The sequence below is a fragment of the Notolepis coatsorum genome, assembly GCF_963971535.1.
Source record: "Notolepis coatsorum genome assembly, chromosome: 2".
Lineage (NCBI taxonomy): Eukaryota > Metazoa > Chordata > Actinopteri > Aulopiformes > Paralepididae > Notolepis > Notolepis coatsorum.
Genome location: NC_140166.1, coordinates 151,035,926 through 151,053,969, shown reverse-complemented (window position 1 = coordinate 151,053,969; position 18,044 = coordinate 151,035,926). Strand labels below are relative to the sequence as shown.

The window sequence follows — 18,044 nt, the reverse complement described above, 5'->3', positions numbered from 1 at the left end:
AAAATATCCGAGAAATCTCGTGAGTGGCACGCAACCACCTATAAAAAAACCAGAGAAATCTCGTGAGTGGCACTGAAAGAGTTAATGACAATGACTATAGCTTCTCAAACTAACGTTATTTATTTAAATTGTTCCCGTTAATAATAATGAACATAAGTAGCATGGTAATAATACGTAGATTGATCAATGAATGTATTGATACATTAAAGGTGTACAAATGATACACCAGTAGAACTTCTGCACTACTTCTACTGTAGAAGTCATGTTATTTCCTCATTGTCCGTGTGCCGTCGCCTCCAAAAATAGGATCGAGGCGATATTTAGCGAGGCAACAGAAATAGCTGCGCGACCGTCGCTTCAAAATCTCCTGCCGTGTGGGTTCTCTCATTCATAACAATGGAGTGTTCCCTGTGGCAGACCGGGTGTACGTTTTTTTTCATCCCGGGTTAATTTTTTCTGTTAGCCTAAAGCTATGCCTTCACCAGATCGCCTGGAAGACCTTTTGCAACGCCGAATTCAGTATCCAGTAAAGGAATATAGCATCAGCCAATGGACATATCGATCTACCAGATGGCGATCAATAACTGGGAAATCCTTTTTGCAGTCCAACCCGCCACAGGTAAGAGCGATTTCACATCAATTACAGCCCGATCGGGCCTTGTTATCATAGCCAACCCTCTGGTCAGCGTATGATGCTGCAATAACGAATGCCGTTATTGGTAATCAATAATCAGAAACGACTCTCCCCCCCCCCCCTTTCATCCATTCATGGTGGAACATGATATCGATCATATGCATTTTGATTTTTAACTCTAGCTTGTGTATGGCCGAAACGCTTATCGATTTAACGTTATTAGCTTAGCACCTTGTAACTAGCTTTGCAGGAATTAGCCTAGAACATTCCGGTATATAGTTCATATTCACGACGCTATAAAATGGGAACGTATTGATGAAAAAATTATTTCTTTATGGCATATTGAAGGGAAGGTTTATAGTGTCAATTGACAATGACAATGGACACATAGCAATAATATAAAATATAGATTTAGCTCTACAAACAACCTCACGCACAGTTAAACCTTGTTATGATAAACTGGCCTTATAGAGTGAGATTAGACGGATCCCAGTGGCCCCGAAAGTGTTAACCTTACAAAAGAGAGTTCAATAGCTTGTTCTGGAGTTGCCCAGGGTCCTGGAGAAGGTTTTAGAATTCCTTAACAATTCATTAATTAAATGTTGGTCCTGTCCTTGGCCCTCCTTGCCTAAGCTTTTACTGTAACTGTCCCTAAAATGGCCAACAATAAATGTACTTTAACCCTCCTTTTCCTGTCGTCGTGATTCTCAGAGTAATAGACACTCTAAATGAAACATAAGGTAGAACACAAATGATAAATATCTAGTGAAACGTGCAAGAAAGGTCCATTGTAAACAATTGGAACTCATCCCACTTGCTTGATAGAGTTTGAATTGACTTTTCCCTTTTCATTTTCTTTTGTAGGAAACGAAATGCTAGTTCCCGCCCGGTTTCGAACCGGGGACCTTTCGCATGTTAGGCGAACGTGATAACCACTACACTACAGGAACTGCGCTGGCATTGTTTTTGATTGAGAAAAAAGCGGCTTATCAAAACAATACATGAAATAAGCAGTATTGTGTCAGCGATTAACCTTACAAAAGAGAGTTCAATATCTTGTTCTGGAGTTGCCCAGGGTCCTGGAGAAGGTTTTAGAATTCCTTAACAATTCATTAATAAAATGTTGGTCCTGTCCTTGGCCCTCCTTGCCTAAGATTTTACTGTAACGGTTTATAAAATGTCCAACAATAAATGTCCTTTAAGGCGGCGTGTCCACAGACGACGTTTTTTTCAAGGTGGACCGCTTTGAAAAAAAGAATATGCATGCTCAGAGCATTTCCAGAGCGTCTCGCGACTCCCGCGGCTCCGCCACTTGCTCGATTTTGATTGGTCGGTCGAAAAAAGTGACCTTGATGAGCGGCGCTCCTCTCCAAAAGTTGAACTACTTTCAACTTTATGCGCTGGGAGCGCTCTGCCCATAAACACTAGCCGCAGAGAGCGCTAAAACACGAGGCACAGCGCTGGGAAAAGGAGCGCGCCTGTCGCGTCTTTAGCATAGAAATGAATGACAGAAAGGAGCTGGCAACTCATAAAAAGCTGGCAACTCATAAAAAGCTGGCTGTGGACACGTCGCCTAATGCTAACAAGTTAACATCTGAGTAGCTCTTTGCTAAGCTAAGCTATCCTGGTGTAACTCTTTAATGCTAACAAGTTAACATCTGACTGAGTAGCTCTTTGCTAAGCTAAGCTATCCTGGTGTAACTCTTTAACACACTATAGGGACCAGCCACGAGTTAACTCGTGTTTCGGTGCCATGCTTTATTCCATATTAATAACGCTAACGTCCCCGATCGACTTGCAGGACCTACCCGCATATTTGATTTTCGAAACATGCAATACCGGCCAGATCCGCTTAGGGGCGCCATCGCTCCACTGCAGTATCATTGAGGGCGATTGAATTTTTTTTTTTACTGTCTGTGGGCGTTTAATATGAGCCTCGGTCCCAGCCGAACATACTCCATCTTTGATCCTGTTACCGAACGCAGATTTCAGCCTGGAATAATGGGATTTATGATCAACCAATGGACATATCGACCAGATTCCGATGACTAATGACGAAATGCTGCCGGCGATCACATGGGCTGACGGTAGGATACTATTCCCCCAAATTACAGCTGGATTGGACATTGTTTTCAAATGCAACGTGATCGATCAGTGAAAATGGCTACGTGAACGCACACTGTATTGCTAATCAATAATAGTAATCGGCGTCCCCCGCCGCCCCCATTTCATCCATAGATGCTCTGTAATAGTCCGGATGCTACGCAGTATGTTTTATTTCATTCGTATATATACAGCAGAAATGGCATTTGATATAACGTGACTAGCCTTTAGCCTATTATCTAGCTCCCCAGAAAAAAGACTAGGCGAAAACTGCGATAAACCTTATATTCACGGCGCTATAAAATGACAACCAACCGATGGATTTTTATTTTATTTAAGCCATTATGAAGGCACGGTTTATGCACTCAAGTGACAATGAGAATGGACAGATAGCAATACTATAAAGTATATATATAGCTGTTAGAAAGTACATCGGTTTGTTGGTCTCTTTGTTAGATGGTACATCGGTGGTCTCGCGAGAGGTTAAGCGTTGGGCCGTGACGTCAGAGGAGTCACTCCAAGCTGCACTTGGATGCACAGACTGGAGTGTATTCCGTGATAACACAGCCAATATTAACGAATACACCGAAACGGTGATTGACTATGTCTGTACTCTGGTAGAAGAAACAATCCCCTCCACCAAAATTAAAATCTACCCAAATCAAAAGCCCTGGGTAGACAAATCCGTCCGTGAGGCTCTGAAAGTGCGCACATCAGCATACAACACCGGGCTGGTGACAGGCAACATGGAAGAACACAAGATGGCAAGATACAACGTCAGGAGAGCAGTAATAGAGGCAAAACGGCGTTACAGGGATAAAGTTGAACTTCAGTTTGAACAGGCTGACTCTAGAGGCATGTGGCAGGGCCTCAGAACAATGACAGACTACAAAGGCACCCCCCTCAAACTGAACAGTGACATCTCCTTAGCAAATGATCTCAATTCCTTCTATGCGAGGTTTGAGGCTGTGAATAACAACACCAGCCTACAAACCACGGCAATGGGGGGGGGGTCTGCTGATGGAGACTCAGTGTTCAGGGTAACAGAGCATGAGGTGAGACGGATCTTTAAAAAAGTGAATATCAGGAAAGCAGCAGGACCGGACGGCATCCCCGGCCGCGTCCTAAAAGTCTGTGCCGACCAACTGGCCCCGGTATTCACTGACATCGCCAGGCTGTCATCCCCACCTGTCTGAAGAAGTCCACCATCATCCCTGTACCCAAAAAATCTACGCCCGCTTGCCTCAACGACTACCGCCCTGTAGCCCTCACCTCCATAGCCATGAAGTGCTTTGAGAAGCTAGTGAAGGGCTACATCTGTTCCTCCCTCCCCATCAACCTGGACCCTCTGCAATTTGCATATCGCCCCAACAGGTCCACGGAGGACGCCATAGCCCATGTGCTGCACACAGCAGCATCACACCTGGACAAGAGGCAGGGGAACTATGTGAGAATGCTGTTCATCGACTACAGCTCAGCATTCAATACCATAGTCCCCTCCAAACTCATAGCCAAGCTCAGGGACCTGGGCTTGAACTATGACCTCTGCCAGTGGGTCTTGGACTTCCTGACGGGCAGACCCCAGGTGGTAAGAGCCGGCAACTGCACCTCCTCATCCATCACGCTCAACATAGGGGCCCCCCAGGGCTGTGTTCTGAGCCCCCTCCTCTACTCCCTGTACACACATGACTGCGTAGCACAGCGGAACAACAACACCATCATCAAATTTGCTGATGACACAGTAGTGGTGGGCCTGATCTCTGCCAACGACGAAAGGGCCTACCTGGAAGAGGTAGAGAACCTGTCACAGTGGTGTCAGGAGAACTGCCTCTCCCTGAACGTCAGCAAAACAAAAGAGATGATTGTGGACTTCAGGAGGTCGGGGGTCAAGGACTACAGCCCCCTCAGCATCGACGGGGCACCGGTTGAGAGAGTGAACAGTTTCAAGTACCTCGGAGCCCACATATCCGAGGACTTGACATGGACCACACACATTGACAGTGTTGTGAAGAAGGCACGACAACGCCTCTACTTCCTCAGGCGCCTAAGGAAGTTCCAAGTCAGTCAGAAGATCCTTAGGAACTTCTACTCATGTACAATAGAGAGCATCCTGACCGGCAACATCACCTCCTGGTTTGGGAATAGCACTGCACAAGACCGTAGCAGACTACAAAGAGTGACACGTTCAGCCGAACGCACAATTGGAGGGGGGCTTCCCACCCTCCAGAACATTTACAACAAGCGGTGCAAGGGGAAGGCTAAGAGAATTATTAAGGACTCGAGCCACCCGAACAACTGCCTCTTTGAACTGCTGCGGTCAGGCAAGCGATACCGGAGTCTTAAGGCGAGCACAGAAAGACTCAGAAGAAGCTTCTATCCCCAGGCCATCAGGCTGCTAAACGAACAATAATCACTATGCAACAACCATCAAATGCACACAGCACACACACCCACACGCACACACTCACTCACACAAACAACACACTGCAGCACCCACTCTCCACACTTTAGATCACACAAACACACTTACACTTTATATTTATTGATAAAGGATTTGCACTACAACTCGTACACCTACTGTGAATTGTACCTAAATTGCACCTCGTCCCATTTCTCCATTTCTGCCTTGCACTATATAGTATTGTATATTAGTACACTGCACAGTATTGTATATTGTATGGTAACTACGTCTATTCTGCATCGAACATTGTACATATGTCTAAACTGAACACTGTGACCTCATTTTTTTTTACTTCTAATTTTACTATGTTATTTTATTTCATACTTATCTTGTCTTGCACAGTCTCTGGAGCGCAACAGTAAGAAGCATTTTGTATAAAAGTATTCTGTACTTCTGTATGACAACTATTAAAGAAACTTGACAACGCTCGGTCCTCTGGCCTATAAATCGGTGCGGGACGCTGGCCGTCAATGTGTTAATGCTAACAAGTTAACGTCTGAGTAGCTCTTTGCTAAGCTATCCTGGTGTAACTCTTTAATGCTAACAAGTTAACGTCTGAGTAGCTCTTTGCTAAGCTAAGCTATCCTGGTGCAATTATTTAATGTTAACAAGTTAACGTCACACAGCCAGTTATTATTATAATTTTTTTATTGATCTTTTCCCCCCTCCTTTTTCCTCCGATCCCAATGTTAGTCGTTATGTCAATTCCCAATCCCCTTCCTGGTCGCTGCGCACTTACCCCCCACAGTCGGTCTGGGAGAGTGGAGGCTATCACGTGCTTCCTCCGACACACGTCTAGCCAATCAACCGCTTGTTTTCACCTGGCAGTGCGGACTCTCACTGAGAGGGTGTAACGTGTGATCACACTACCCCCCTTAGATCCTATCCGCGCTGAGCAGGCGCCCCGACCGAACTGTAGGAGTCGCTGTTTACAACGACCCGGACCCACCCCGCCAGCTTTCCCACCCTCTAATACTGCCAATTGTATTAGTGTGAACGGCCAGCCAAGCTGGTGACACACGTGGTGAATCCAGCGTCTCTGGCGTTGGTGACGAACGCAATCTCCGCTACGCCACCTGACCACCTCACACAGCCAGTTATAATGGTTAGCCTGTTCCTTGAACTATACCACAGGTGTAAGTCCCTGCTAAATGTACTGTGTGGCTCGTACATTGTGTATATTTTCTAGTATATTCTAGTATATTTTCACTAGATGTAGAATCCACTTGTGGAGACGGCGCGTTGCACCCATACTTAATACGTTTTGTCGATTTGGCATTTATAATTTGTGTGTATATGGAAACTGTATGTACCGCAATTTTGGCGCTTCCTTTACCTCAGTCAGTGTTGGTAGATCAGGATACCAGCCCAAAATGTCATATAGGCTAATGCGGCCATGTGAGGTGTCCCAAACGCGTGAATATTAAAGGCAACCAACTTGTGTTCGGCTTTTCTCTGATTGGCCGCGCCCCCCCCGCCCCCACGCGCAGGCAAGCGCAGTCGTCCCACGTCCCAACTTAAATCCAAGGAGCGCAAGCGAGCGGCAGCGCGGGCAACCAACTTGTGTACCATGGGCTGCTGTTCCAACGCACTTGTGTTGGGCTGCTGTTTCACTCGTGTATAAACAAAGCCCATACAGTTATGAAATGCGCTGAACTAGAAAGCGTAACGTTATTATGTTTCGCGTTTTTAACAACCAACTACCAGATTCACTCGTGTATAAACAAAGCCCATACAGTTAAGAAATGCGCTGAACTAGAAAGCGTAACGTTATTATGTTTCGCGTTCCATTGATTAACGCCATTACCTGCTGTGCTGTAGGAAGCAGAGGTACAGTAAGTTACAGTAGGTGTAGGTTACATGTTTAATCAAAGCCCATACAATTTTTTAGATGAATGATTGTGGATATAATATAGAAAACACATCATTATGATATTGTCAGAGGGAGAGGCATGACTTCGCGACAGCCATATTAGACACTCACTGTACATCAGTGTGGAACTGTAACGTTATGTTATTTCGCCCGTGGAGGCTGCTGAGCCTGAAGCGCCAGCGGGGCGACGCGGTGGTTTATCCCCGGCTTTCGTGCGCCGCCGCCGGCTTGATACAGCTTCAGCAGCAGCAGCGGCGGTGCTCTGTTGTAGGAAGCCCTTCAATGACAGCGGCGCGCTCTCATATTTTGCGAATGCATAAACTATATCTTAAATTATGGTGTCTAATATGGCTGTCGCTTATCAATGACTTCGCGACAGCCATATTAGACACATCGCCATAATTTAAGATATAGTTTATGCATTCGCAAATATGAGAGCTCTGTCGCGATTTTTATTGTTTTGTCATGACCAAACATAATCCCAACATAGATAGGAGGTGTACTGTATGTCAAATGTCGGTCATGTGGTGGAAGAGTTTAGTACAGTCACACAACAGAACACCGCTGTAGTACAGTCACACAACAGCGTTTGGGACGCGTGAATATTAAAGGCAACCAACTTGTGTTCAGCTTTTCGTTCAGCGTTTCTCTGATTGGCCACACGGCCAATCAATCAATCCACTAGCACACGCCCTCGCGCAAAGAGAGACGCGGCAAAAGCGCTGGTCGAACCAGCGGTGTTCTGTTGTGTGACTGTACTCTACAGCGGTGTTCTGTTGTGTGACTGTACTAAACACTTCCACCACATGACCGACATTTGACATACAGTACACCTCCTATCTATGTTGGGATTATGTTTGGTCATGATAAAACAATAGAAATCGCTACTGTTAGTAATGCTGCCACCACCCACTTCAATTATTCCTACAACAGAGCACCGCCGCTGCGCTGCTGCTGAAGCTGTATCAAGCCGGCGGCGGTGCACGGACGCCGGGGAAAAACCACCGCGTCGCCCCGCTGGCGCTTCAGGCTCAGCAGCCTCCACGGGCGAAATAACATAATGATGTACAGTGAGTGTCTAATATCAGTAATATGGCTGTCGCGAAGTCATGCCTCTCCCTCTGACAATATCATAATGATGTGTTTTCTATATTATATCCACAATCATTCATCTAAAAAATTGTATGGGCTTTGATTAAACATGTAACCTACACCTACTGTAACTTACTGTACCTCTGCTTCCTACAGCACAGCAGGTAATGGCGTTAATCAATGGAACGCGAAACATAATAACGTTACGCTTTCTAGTTCAGCGCATTTCATAACTGTGTGGGCTTTTATACACGAGTGAATCTGGTAGTCTATGATACACAGCGTGGATCGGCTTTCAGAGGGAGAGGCATGACTTCGCGACAGCCATATTAGACACTCACTGTACATCAGTGTGGAACTGTAACGTTATATGTTATTTCGCCCGTGGAGGCTGCTGAGCCTGAAGCGCCAGCGGGGCGACGCAGTGGTTTTTCCCCGGCGTCCGTGCACCGCCGCCGGCTTGATACAGCTTCAGCAGCAGCAGCGGCGGTGCTCTGTTGTAGGAAGCCCTTCAATGACAGCGGCGCGCTCTCATATTTTGCGAATGCATAAACTATATCTTAAAGAGCAGCTGTCACTGAAGTGGGTGGTGGCAGCATTACTAACAGTAGCGATTTTTATTGTTTTGTCATGACCAAACATAATCCCAACATAGATAGGAGGTGTACTGTATGTCCACTGCTACCACAGCAGCCCAACAAGTACACAAGTTGGTTGCCGCGCTGCCGCTCGCTTGCTCGCTGGATTTCATTTGGGACGTGCGCTTGTCTGCGCGTGGGGGCGGCGGGGCGCGGCCAATCAGAGAAAAGCCGAACACAAGTTGGTTGCCTTTAATATTCACGCGTCCCAAACCCCTGTTTCTTCCAATTTGTGTAACATTACATTTCCAAATAAATATTTACCTCTGTTCCTCTGTTACACCTTCATCTGTTGTCCTGTTGTATTGCTGTGTGTATGAGACCGATATGGAGATACCCCAGCCTGGGAGAAGGCTATAGTCCCTACTGTGAGTGACACTTGTTAGATTAATATATTCTGTCATTGTAAACCACAGATAACCTTAACACTTTCAGTGCCGGCCGTGTTTTCCTTTTTACCCAGTTGAATGCCACCATCCACGGCCAATGTTAACGTTAATATCGCCTAATCTATGTTTTAAATTATGGCTATGTGTCTAATATGCCCGTCCCTTATCAAAGACTCATTTTCCAGTCAACATTGGCAAGGCAGATTTTTATCGCTTCATTTCCGTTTGAGAGCATTTTGAAAATCACCCGTTTTCCGGGGGGAAACAACCCATGCCTATGATAATCGCCTTTTACTGGAATATTCCAGAACGTTGTCATTTGTCGGCCTATTTATGAATCGTTTTCAAATAAACGCTAGATAATCGATAGTATATGTGTGCGCACACACGCTCGTGCCGTGCGCTGATAATTGCTGCTCTTATTTCCTCATGGCTTTTACAGTCAAAACAGCCATATCACATATCACATAAACGCTTATATATCCGTAAAAACGAGTCTGATTATCCTAACACTGATAACATAGATTCCTTACCTGAGGTCAGATGGTATCCAAATGGTTTATTCCAATTTCCGATCGCCATTCGAAAAAAATCGATAAATGTATTGATCCATCGTGTGTACAGTATAACACATGATCCGCGCGGCTCAGAGGCTCCAGAATGAACTCTGGTAGACCCCGGCTGCATCAGTGAGAAGTAAAATGTGGAGTCAGAAATCCGTTCTCCCATTCACTTTCATTGAGTCCATTCCAAAAGGGTGATTTACCATCTGGGAGACGATAGGGGCGCTTTTTTCACATCTGAGCGCCGGCGGCCCCTGGATCTCCAACGGTAGGCTTGCGTGATGCAATATGATTTCAGATCGCTAATAATTATAAAAAAAAAAGAAAATACTCGTGACCGTGGCATTCAACGGTCGGGGCGTAAACCAGAGAAAAGCCGTGAGTGGCACTCAAAGTGTTAAGAGAAGGTGAATGGAATTGTACCACACACACACACTGTCAGCTCTGGATGAAAGATGGTAAGAAAGGGGGGGTCTCTCTCTCACTCTAACCGTCTCCTCTTTCTCTCTCTCTCTCTCTCTCTCTCCCTCTTAATTTATGAATGAATCAAATCAATTTAAAAACCAACCATTTTCTCCTTCCTTTCTAAATCACTTGAACGTGCTGTATCCAACCAACTTACTGATTATCTCTTACAGAATGACCTCCTAGACCTTACAGAATGACCTCCTAGACCCCAATCAGTCAGGCTTCAGGACTGGTCACTCCACAGAGACGGCCCTCATAGCGGTCACAGAGGCTCTTCACTTAGCAAAAGCGAAGGGCCTCTGCTCTGTCCTGATCAGTGGCGTAGCGGAGGCCCCCGCAACCCCTGCGGTGCGGGGGGGGGCCCCGGAGCTTAGGGGGCCCCGCCCCCACTGTAGACTATCCTCTTAGATTTCCTAACGAGCGCGAACAGGGCGCAGACAGTGGAGCCTAGTATGGTCTGCGGGGCTGCAGCTGGATGCATCTTGCGCAGAGGGCGGGGCCCCCCCCTCCCTGCTATGATTTGCTCACCTGCGATAGGGCTAGGCTGATAACTAATGTTCATTGGCAGCGTTCAAAACACAGCGGGAAAGCACCGGTGTTGACACCGGCCGCCGCGCCACGTCCACAGCCCAGCCAGGCCCCCAGCCACGCTACAGCCGCAGACAGGTTAGAAGAATAGAACGTTTTATTCGCCATAACCAGTATGCTACTACAGGTTACATGTATGCATCAAAACGGTTACATTGTTTGTCGCTCCGCAGAGCTGAGCGTGAGAGCGCGGAGTTGGGCAGTGGTCTCCTTTAGTGAACGAGAGTGTTGTTGTTATTATTATTATTATTATTATATCAGTACATGGTTCGCGAGTGCTCCCACGGGCCGAATATTGCCCCGATCCTCGCGAGATTAAATCCACGGGTACCTCTCGGCGTGCCGAAGCTTTTCCTAAATCACTTCCCCATCATCGAAAACGAGGGGAAAAGGTCGGCTTGCGACCCTGAACATTTCGCGTGATTTTAAAAACGCTGTATTAAGTGAGCCTATTATGGGCTCCAAGCGAGCTTTCTACCGTGGGTACATCTGGGCGTCCCGCAACTTTTACTCATTCACATGTAGCCCCGAAAATGCTTAGAAAAGGAAAGCCGAAAGCGTGGAATAAACTTGCCGAAGCGTAAAAGTGTCCCACGGGCGCGCCGTGATTCCGATCCTCGTGAAAATATTCACTGCCTTTTTGCAACCGAATATGTGTCTCAAATTTGCTCCCACGCGGCAAAAAAAAAATCTCACTTTATTATTGATTTAGGGGAGTGGGCGGGGCCTCATGGTCTGACTTGCGGGGGGGCCCCGACATATTGCGCAACGCCACTGGTCCTGATTCTCGGCAGCCTTCGACACAGTCAACCATCAGATCCTCCTCGCATCCCTCGCAGGAATGGGAGTGGCTGGCTCTACACTGGTATGGCTGACATCCTACCTCGACGACCGCTCCTACTGTCTTATACTATCATGCACTCTTCCTACTATACTACTAATATGTCTTTACTACTATGCACTCAATACTGCAGCACCCAAGTTTCAACACTGTTTGATGAACATTGTTACTCTGTTGTAAGAGTTGTACCCTTCCTGCTGACTTGTCAGAACTTGAAAGTCGCTTTGGATAAAAATGACTAAATGTAAATTTAGATTATGAATGAACCAACTAGCCAAGATGTTAGTCAGGTTCACTATATACTTTCGTCGGATTTTCTTGGGGATTTGCAATACTATACATTTTTGGAAAGGGAATTGTATAAGGAATCAGAAAATCCATGTTTACATTTGCCCAGATGTTTATAAGGCGGCCATATTGGAATTTCCAAAATGGCCACCGTAAAATGTAGGTTTTGTAATATCTCGGCTTCTAAATGAGCTAGAACATTGATTTGAACTTCTAAACCTACATTTTCAGGGTCAAGGAATCCAATGGTGGTAGTTACAAAGCTTCTACATTTTACATTAACCCTTCAATGCATGAGTGGGTCGAAAATTACTGGGAGAAATGCTAAATGCATGATTTCTTTTTAAGTATACAAAAACAAATAGATTTTATTATCTTTCATCAAATAGTCTATAATAAATCATTATCATATATACATGTAAAATATCTATAAATTCAGCAAAAGGCCAATACAAAAGGCCAATACAATTATAATCTGATGCGAGCCCCGCCCTCAAAGGTGCAAGGCCACACCCTATAGCAATGGCCTTGTTCTTCAGACTTCTCTTCAGATATTCTCCTAATATTTGTTATGGACCACACATAGCCTACTATATGTGAAGTGTCATCCCTCAATATTATTCTACCCAGCATTTGATACATGTAATGTACCTTTGACATGGCTGTCAAGTTTTCTAGACGCTTGGGCCCGTGGTTTATAACTGTCAAGTTTTGGTTTATAACTGTCAAGTTTGTGTTTATAACTGTCAAGTTTGTCTAGACGCTTGGGCCCTTTGTTTATAACTGTCAAGTTTTCTAGACGCTTGAGCCCGTGGTTTATAACTGTCAACTTTGTTATTTTCCCAATAGAACAACAATAATACACACAAAAATCATTGTAGGTAGGTCAATTTCATTTGGACTGCTAGCTATTTAGTGAATTCATATCATAGGAACTAACCTTAAAGCCCCAATAACTTGGTGATATAGAAGACTATATCAATATCAGGTATACACTTGTGAAGAGTCTGGTCTCTAGATGGACACTTTTTGGAACTTTTTAACCCATCAGTCAGTTTAACTCCAGTGTTTACAAAAATTACCAACGTAAACAAACTTATTACAGCTCCAAAATACAGAAAATACAAGTAAAAACTCATACATGTTAGTCTTTGTATCAAGAGCTCAGTCGAAGAGAAATCCTACTAAATGTCATGAGATTACAACCATAATATTCAACATTTGCCATAACATGAATCGTGTTTAACGAATGTATTATTTAACCAGATATTTTTTTCGTTGTGATGAAATTATTTTACAGTCAAATGCTCCAACATTGACAGCAACCTGATAGCTTAATTCTTTGGAAATATTATGATATTTAAATGTAATTTTATTTGAAAGATACAGGGATCTGATATAACTAAGCAATCGATCAATCAGCCATTAAAAAATCACAGAGAATTTGATCACTATTACATTATGCAACAAACAAAACAAAAGGAAGTTGTGTGTTGTGTTCCACAGAGGAATGTCCTGGCAGCAGCCTACAGGATGGAGCATGGGTTCATGAGAAAGGCAGAGCAGCAGGTGGGGTGAGCAGTGACACTCTATCATACTTTGAGCTCCTGTACTTCTCTATGATGGCCTGTTGGACTAGATTATCCGCACCAGTGTAGAGCTTGTGGAGGTCCTTCAGGCAAGGTATAATCTCTACCATGGTGTAACCACTGAAGGTACGCAAGGCATCAGGCCAGAGAGCTCTGTTGACAGTATAGTTGGCCAGGCAGTACGCTGCAGCCGCCAACACGGATGGAAGGTACTGTAGGAAGGGCTCCATTTCCAGCAGGCTCAATTCTGCCACATACAGTGCAACATTCTGTGTCTGGGAACAGACGGGCTGAATGGCCATGAGCTGACGTAGGAACTGGTGTGCGGTGGGAACAGCCATATTAAAGGCCAGGCCGTTCAGGATCATGTGCTCCATGCGGATCAGCTGCTGTACGTGCAGTCTGTGAAGCTCACAAGGTCATCCAACTCGGGAGGACAGATCTCCTCGTATTTCGCAGCCAGTAGTATGGCGGCTGTGCCGACCAGCTGCAGCATGCCCAGTCTCACAGACCTGGTGCCGGAGAGGTAGCGGTCCAGGTAGTTGACAGCCAGGTACAGGGTCTCACTACAGTAGTGGTACTCCTGGATCACCTCCACCAGCCAGTCCACCACGATGGTCTGCATGCTGTCGGTGATCTCTGGATGAGCCCCCAAGTAACCAGGGTTTGGCCTGAACTTCAGCTCACTCATCCTCAAGTGTTCGTGGATATCCTTTCCATAATCTGACCAACACAGTATGTCTTCCGATGTCATGTCTTCAACTGGTAGAACAGAGGTACCTCCAAATGAGCCTAAACTCAGTCTTAAACCTTTATGTTGCAGGGCAGCGGCAGCATCATCATCCAGAAAAGGTGGCTCTGAAGTCACTACTTCGCCAGAAGCTGTAAGAACAACTTCAGGCACCTCGTCAAAATACACGTCAGAGCTTGAGGGCCATCCAGGGAAGTAGCTCTGGGAGTTGTCTGATATGGAACATTGTTTTGACAGTTGACTTCCCTGACTGAAGGATCGGCTGTGCTGCTCATTTTCAGACAACACCCCCAGCACTTTTCTTTGTTTGGTCCTCTGTACTTGGGATGTGTCCATTTTATTTGAGGCCAGTACATTTTCCTGACTGGTGTAGGAGTCATTTTGGGTGTTGAAGCTCATCTTCTAGCAAGCATTTAACTAGAGGGGAAAAAGTGGTATAGATCCTTAGATGCAGCTTCGACGAATGTTGCCGATGGCAGACAAGTGGTTGATTGCTTTCTTTCAATTATGTATCAAGCTCCGACGTTGGCTCATTGAGTGCGAATGACTTGCAGGTTACACAGGTAAGTTATACAATCCTGTGCACAACGCTATCCCTGTAAAGTGCTGGGGGTGTTGTCTGAAAATGAAGTTTGTTCTTATTTTCCCCACTTGAAGGGCTCAGGCAACGTGATCAAGGATGGATATAACTCTGTGACTTCTTTGACCTTTGTTTGTCATTTATTTGGTTGACAAATGGTTGTCTCAATAGCAGTCACAATAGCAGGTTATAAACCTGAAAGGGTATGAAAGGAAATGTTTCAACATCAACATAAATACATAGGCTATAATAATACCATAAATTATAGTTAACATTAATACATTTAGCCTATATTATCAGTTAATTCAAATAAACAATTACCAAATGCATTTTCATTAAGAACATTCATTCAGCATTTACCAATACATTTGACATTTTGTATTATTCTTATTATATATATATATATATATATATATACCATATAACCTATATTATATATATATATTTATCTATTTATTTATTATTTATTTATATATTTATCTATTTATTTATTATTTATTTATATATATATACCACATATAACCTTTAATATATATATATATATATACAACATACCATATAAAACCTATATTATATATATAGTATTTACTTATTTATTTATTACACCAATCAACATTGTTCTTTAAACTTAACCATGTCATGAATGTCAGGCATCAAAATGTTCAAACAATATATTCAAAAACTGTTGTAATGCCAGACATTACAGGCCTACAGAAACACCATTTCCCAGGGTGCACTGGGGCCGCATGTCAAACATAGCATGCTGAGCAGAGCTAACATGCTACAAACATTTCATGTTGAGCAGAGCTAACATGCTACAAACATTTCATGTTGAGCAGAGCTAACATGCTAACACAAGCAAAGCACATGAACAGAGCTAACATGCTACAAACATTTCATGTTGAGCAGAGCTAACATGCTAACACAAGCAAAGCACATGAACAGAGCAAGCAGAGCATATATCATAAAGCAAGCAGGGCACATGCACATTTAAGCAAGCAGGGAAGGTAAAAGTGAACATACCATTGGGTAATCACGTTCCTGGTTTGATTGCAGCTTAACTCATTGAGCACAATGAGCTGACTCAATGACTGACTGAATCATGGACTGAATGAGCTGAGGTTTTAATGCAAGTCCTCTGGGCTGCCCCCATATATGCCAGATGGTAAACCAGTCAAGCCCTCCCATGCTGCCCACATAGATGCCTGATGTAAATTATTCTCTTTTTACCCTTTAAGTTCATTTAATTTCTGGTTTACCTTGAAAATAGTTGCAAGGAGTACATTTGATTATTTAGGGGACATTTAAATTGTACCATTTGTTTTGGATAAATAATATATGTAATTTTGAGTCAATAAAATACATTTGGCTCTCTTTTCTCCTAAAGAGTTCGACACCTCCCACTTAAGTTCCTGATCGCTTGGCTTGATCAGAAACTTACTTCACATCAGAGATTGACCCCTCTTAATGACACCTTTTTTTTTTTTTTTTTTTTTTTTAATGTCTTCTTTATATATATATACTTTTTTCTTTTTGGTTTACGAGTGTGTATGGACGAGCAAGCATAGTCCAAAGCCAGCTACGTCTCTTGGCAGGTGTGTCTGGTGCCAAGATCGATGTGGGAATGGGGTATGAATGCACTTAGTCTTCTTGTATGACGAGTGTGTGTAGACGAGCAAGCATAGTACAAAGTCAGCTACGTCTCTTGGCAGATGTGTGTGGTGCCAAGATCGATGGGGCATGGGGTATGAATGCTCTTAGTCTTCATGTATGTGCGGAGTGTGGGATATAGTGGTAGCGCATGGCGTCCACCAACCAGCCGAGAGGGGGGGGGGGGGGGTTAGGGATGGTGACCAGTTTCAGGGGCTTGGGCGATGAACTGGGCGAGGGGTGTGGGCAGGGAACTGCATCAGGGCGGCTCGGGCAGACGAGTTTGGACCTCCACAGGGAGGAGGACCACCAATCTTCTTACGTCTCTCCTGATGACGGTCGTGGGCAGTGGAGAGCTCCTCTTCTTCTGTCCACCTGCAGGGGAGACGATGAGGCCGGCACACGTCTTGATATCAGCGTCCCTGACGATCCCTTTTCTGTCTGGGTATACTGACAAGATTCTTCCCAGACGGAACTGGCCTCTCAGCGCGTTCTGGTCGGCGATCCAGACAAGATCCCCGACCTTGACGTTCCGCTCTGTCCGATGCCATTTGTTGCGGACAAACAGATTTGGGCCAGCTAGCTCACTCCATTTTGCCCAGAATCTGTCCACCCCGATTTGAATCGCTCTCAGTCGGCGCCAGGGATGGGTGCACAGGTCGAGTCCACTTGTATCACCTACAACGGAGGCACGACCCAGGATGAGGGAGTTAGGCGTTAAATACTCGACTACATCCTCTTGGCTTTGGGCTCTAGCATCAATAGGGCGTTGATTTGTCAGGTTGGCTGCCTGGTAGACCAGGGTTTGAAGTTCTACCCACGTGAGCGCCTCTGTAGCGTCTCTGAGGTTGGTGAGCGCTCTTTTCAAAAGCTTCACTGCAGCCTCCGCTGCCCCATTCCGATGGGGAGCATCTGCAGGGTGGAACTTCCACTCCCATTCAGTCCCATTCTTGGCCTTTTCTTCATACGCTTCTCTGACCAGTAGGAAAGTGACAGTAGTGTCACGGAACTCAACACTGTCTTGGGCCACGAGAGCCAAATCCTGAAAAGCTGCTGCTCTTTCTTTTGCAGATTGGGCCTGCCTCCCACTTTGCTGTTCCGGGAGCCTGGCCGTTGCCACCCAGCCAGGTTTCCACTCAACACCGTCTAGGGCCACAAGAGCCAAATCCTGAAAAGCTGCTGCTCTCTCTTTTGCAGATTGGGCCTGCCTCCCACTTTGCTGTTCCGGGAGCCTGGCCATTGCCACCCAGCCAGGTTTCCACTGCTCGTCTGGTCCAGGCGACAATTCCGCACAACTTCGCGTCGCTCTGGCCTGACAGCTGTTTGGACTGGTCTCTGGTGACCGCTGCAGAGAATGCTTTCCTCTGGAGTCCTTTGATTTGATCAGCAACAGAATCTTGCTGGCGGTCTTCATGGGCCAGTCTGATTCAGGTGAGGCAAGGCCGATGGGATCATAGAAACCAGCAATCTGGCTTAACAGCATGCGCCGGGTGAGAGGGTTAAGTGTGCTGCTCCTGATCTCCTCCTCCCGTAGAT

At 45.2% G+C, this 18,044-nt stretch overlaps 1 protein-coding gene across 1 annotated transcript; it reads right to left on the bottom strand.

Moving 5' to 3' along the window:
- Positions 1-13,484: 13,484 nt before the first annotated feature.
- On the bottom strand, positions 13,485-14,281 carry LOC311223570 (cyclin-A1-like; the record flags this gene model as incomplete). Its single annotated transcript, XM_084308350.1, is given in 2 exon segments — positions 13,485-13,916; positions 13,922-14,281. Coding segments are annotated over 2 exon segments (792 nt in total).
- Between the last annotated feature and the right edge of the window lie 3,763 nt (positions 14,282-18,044).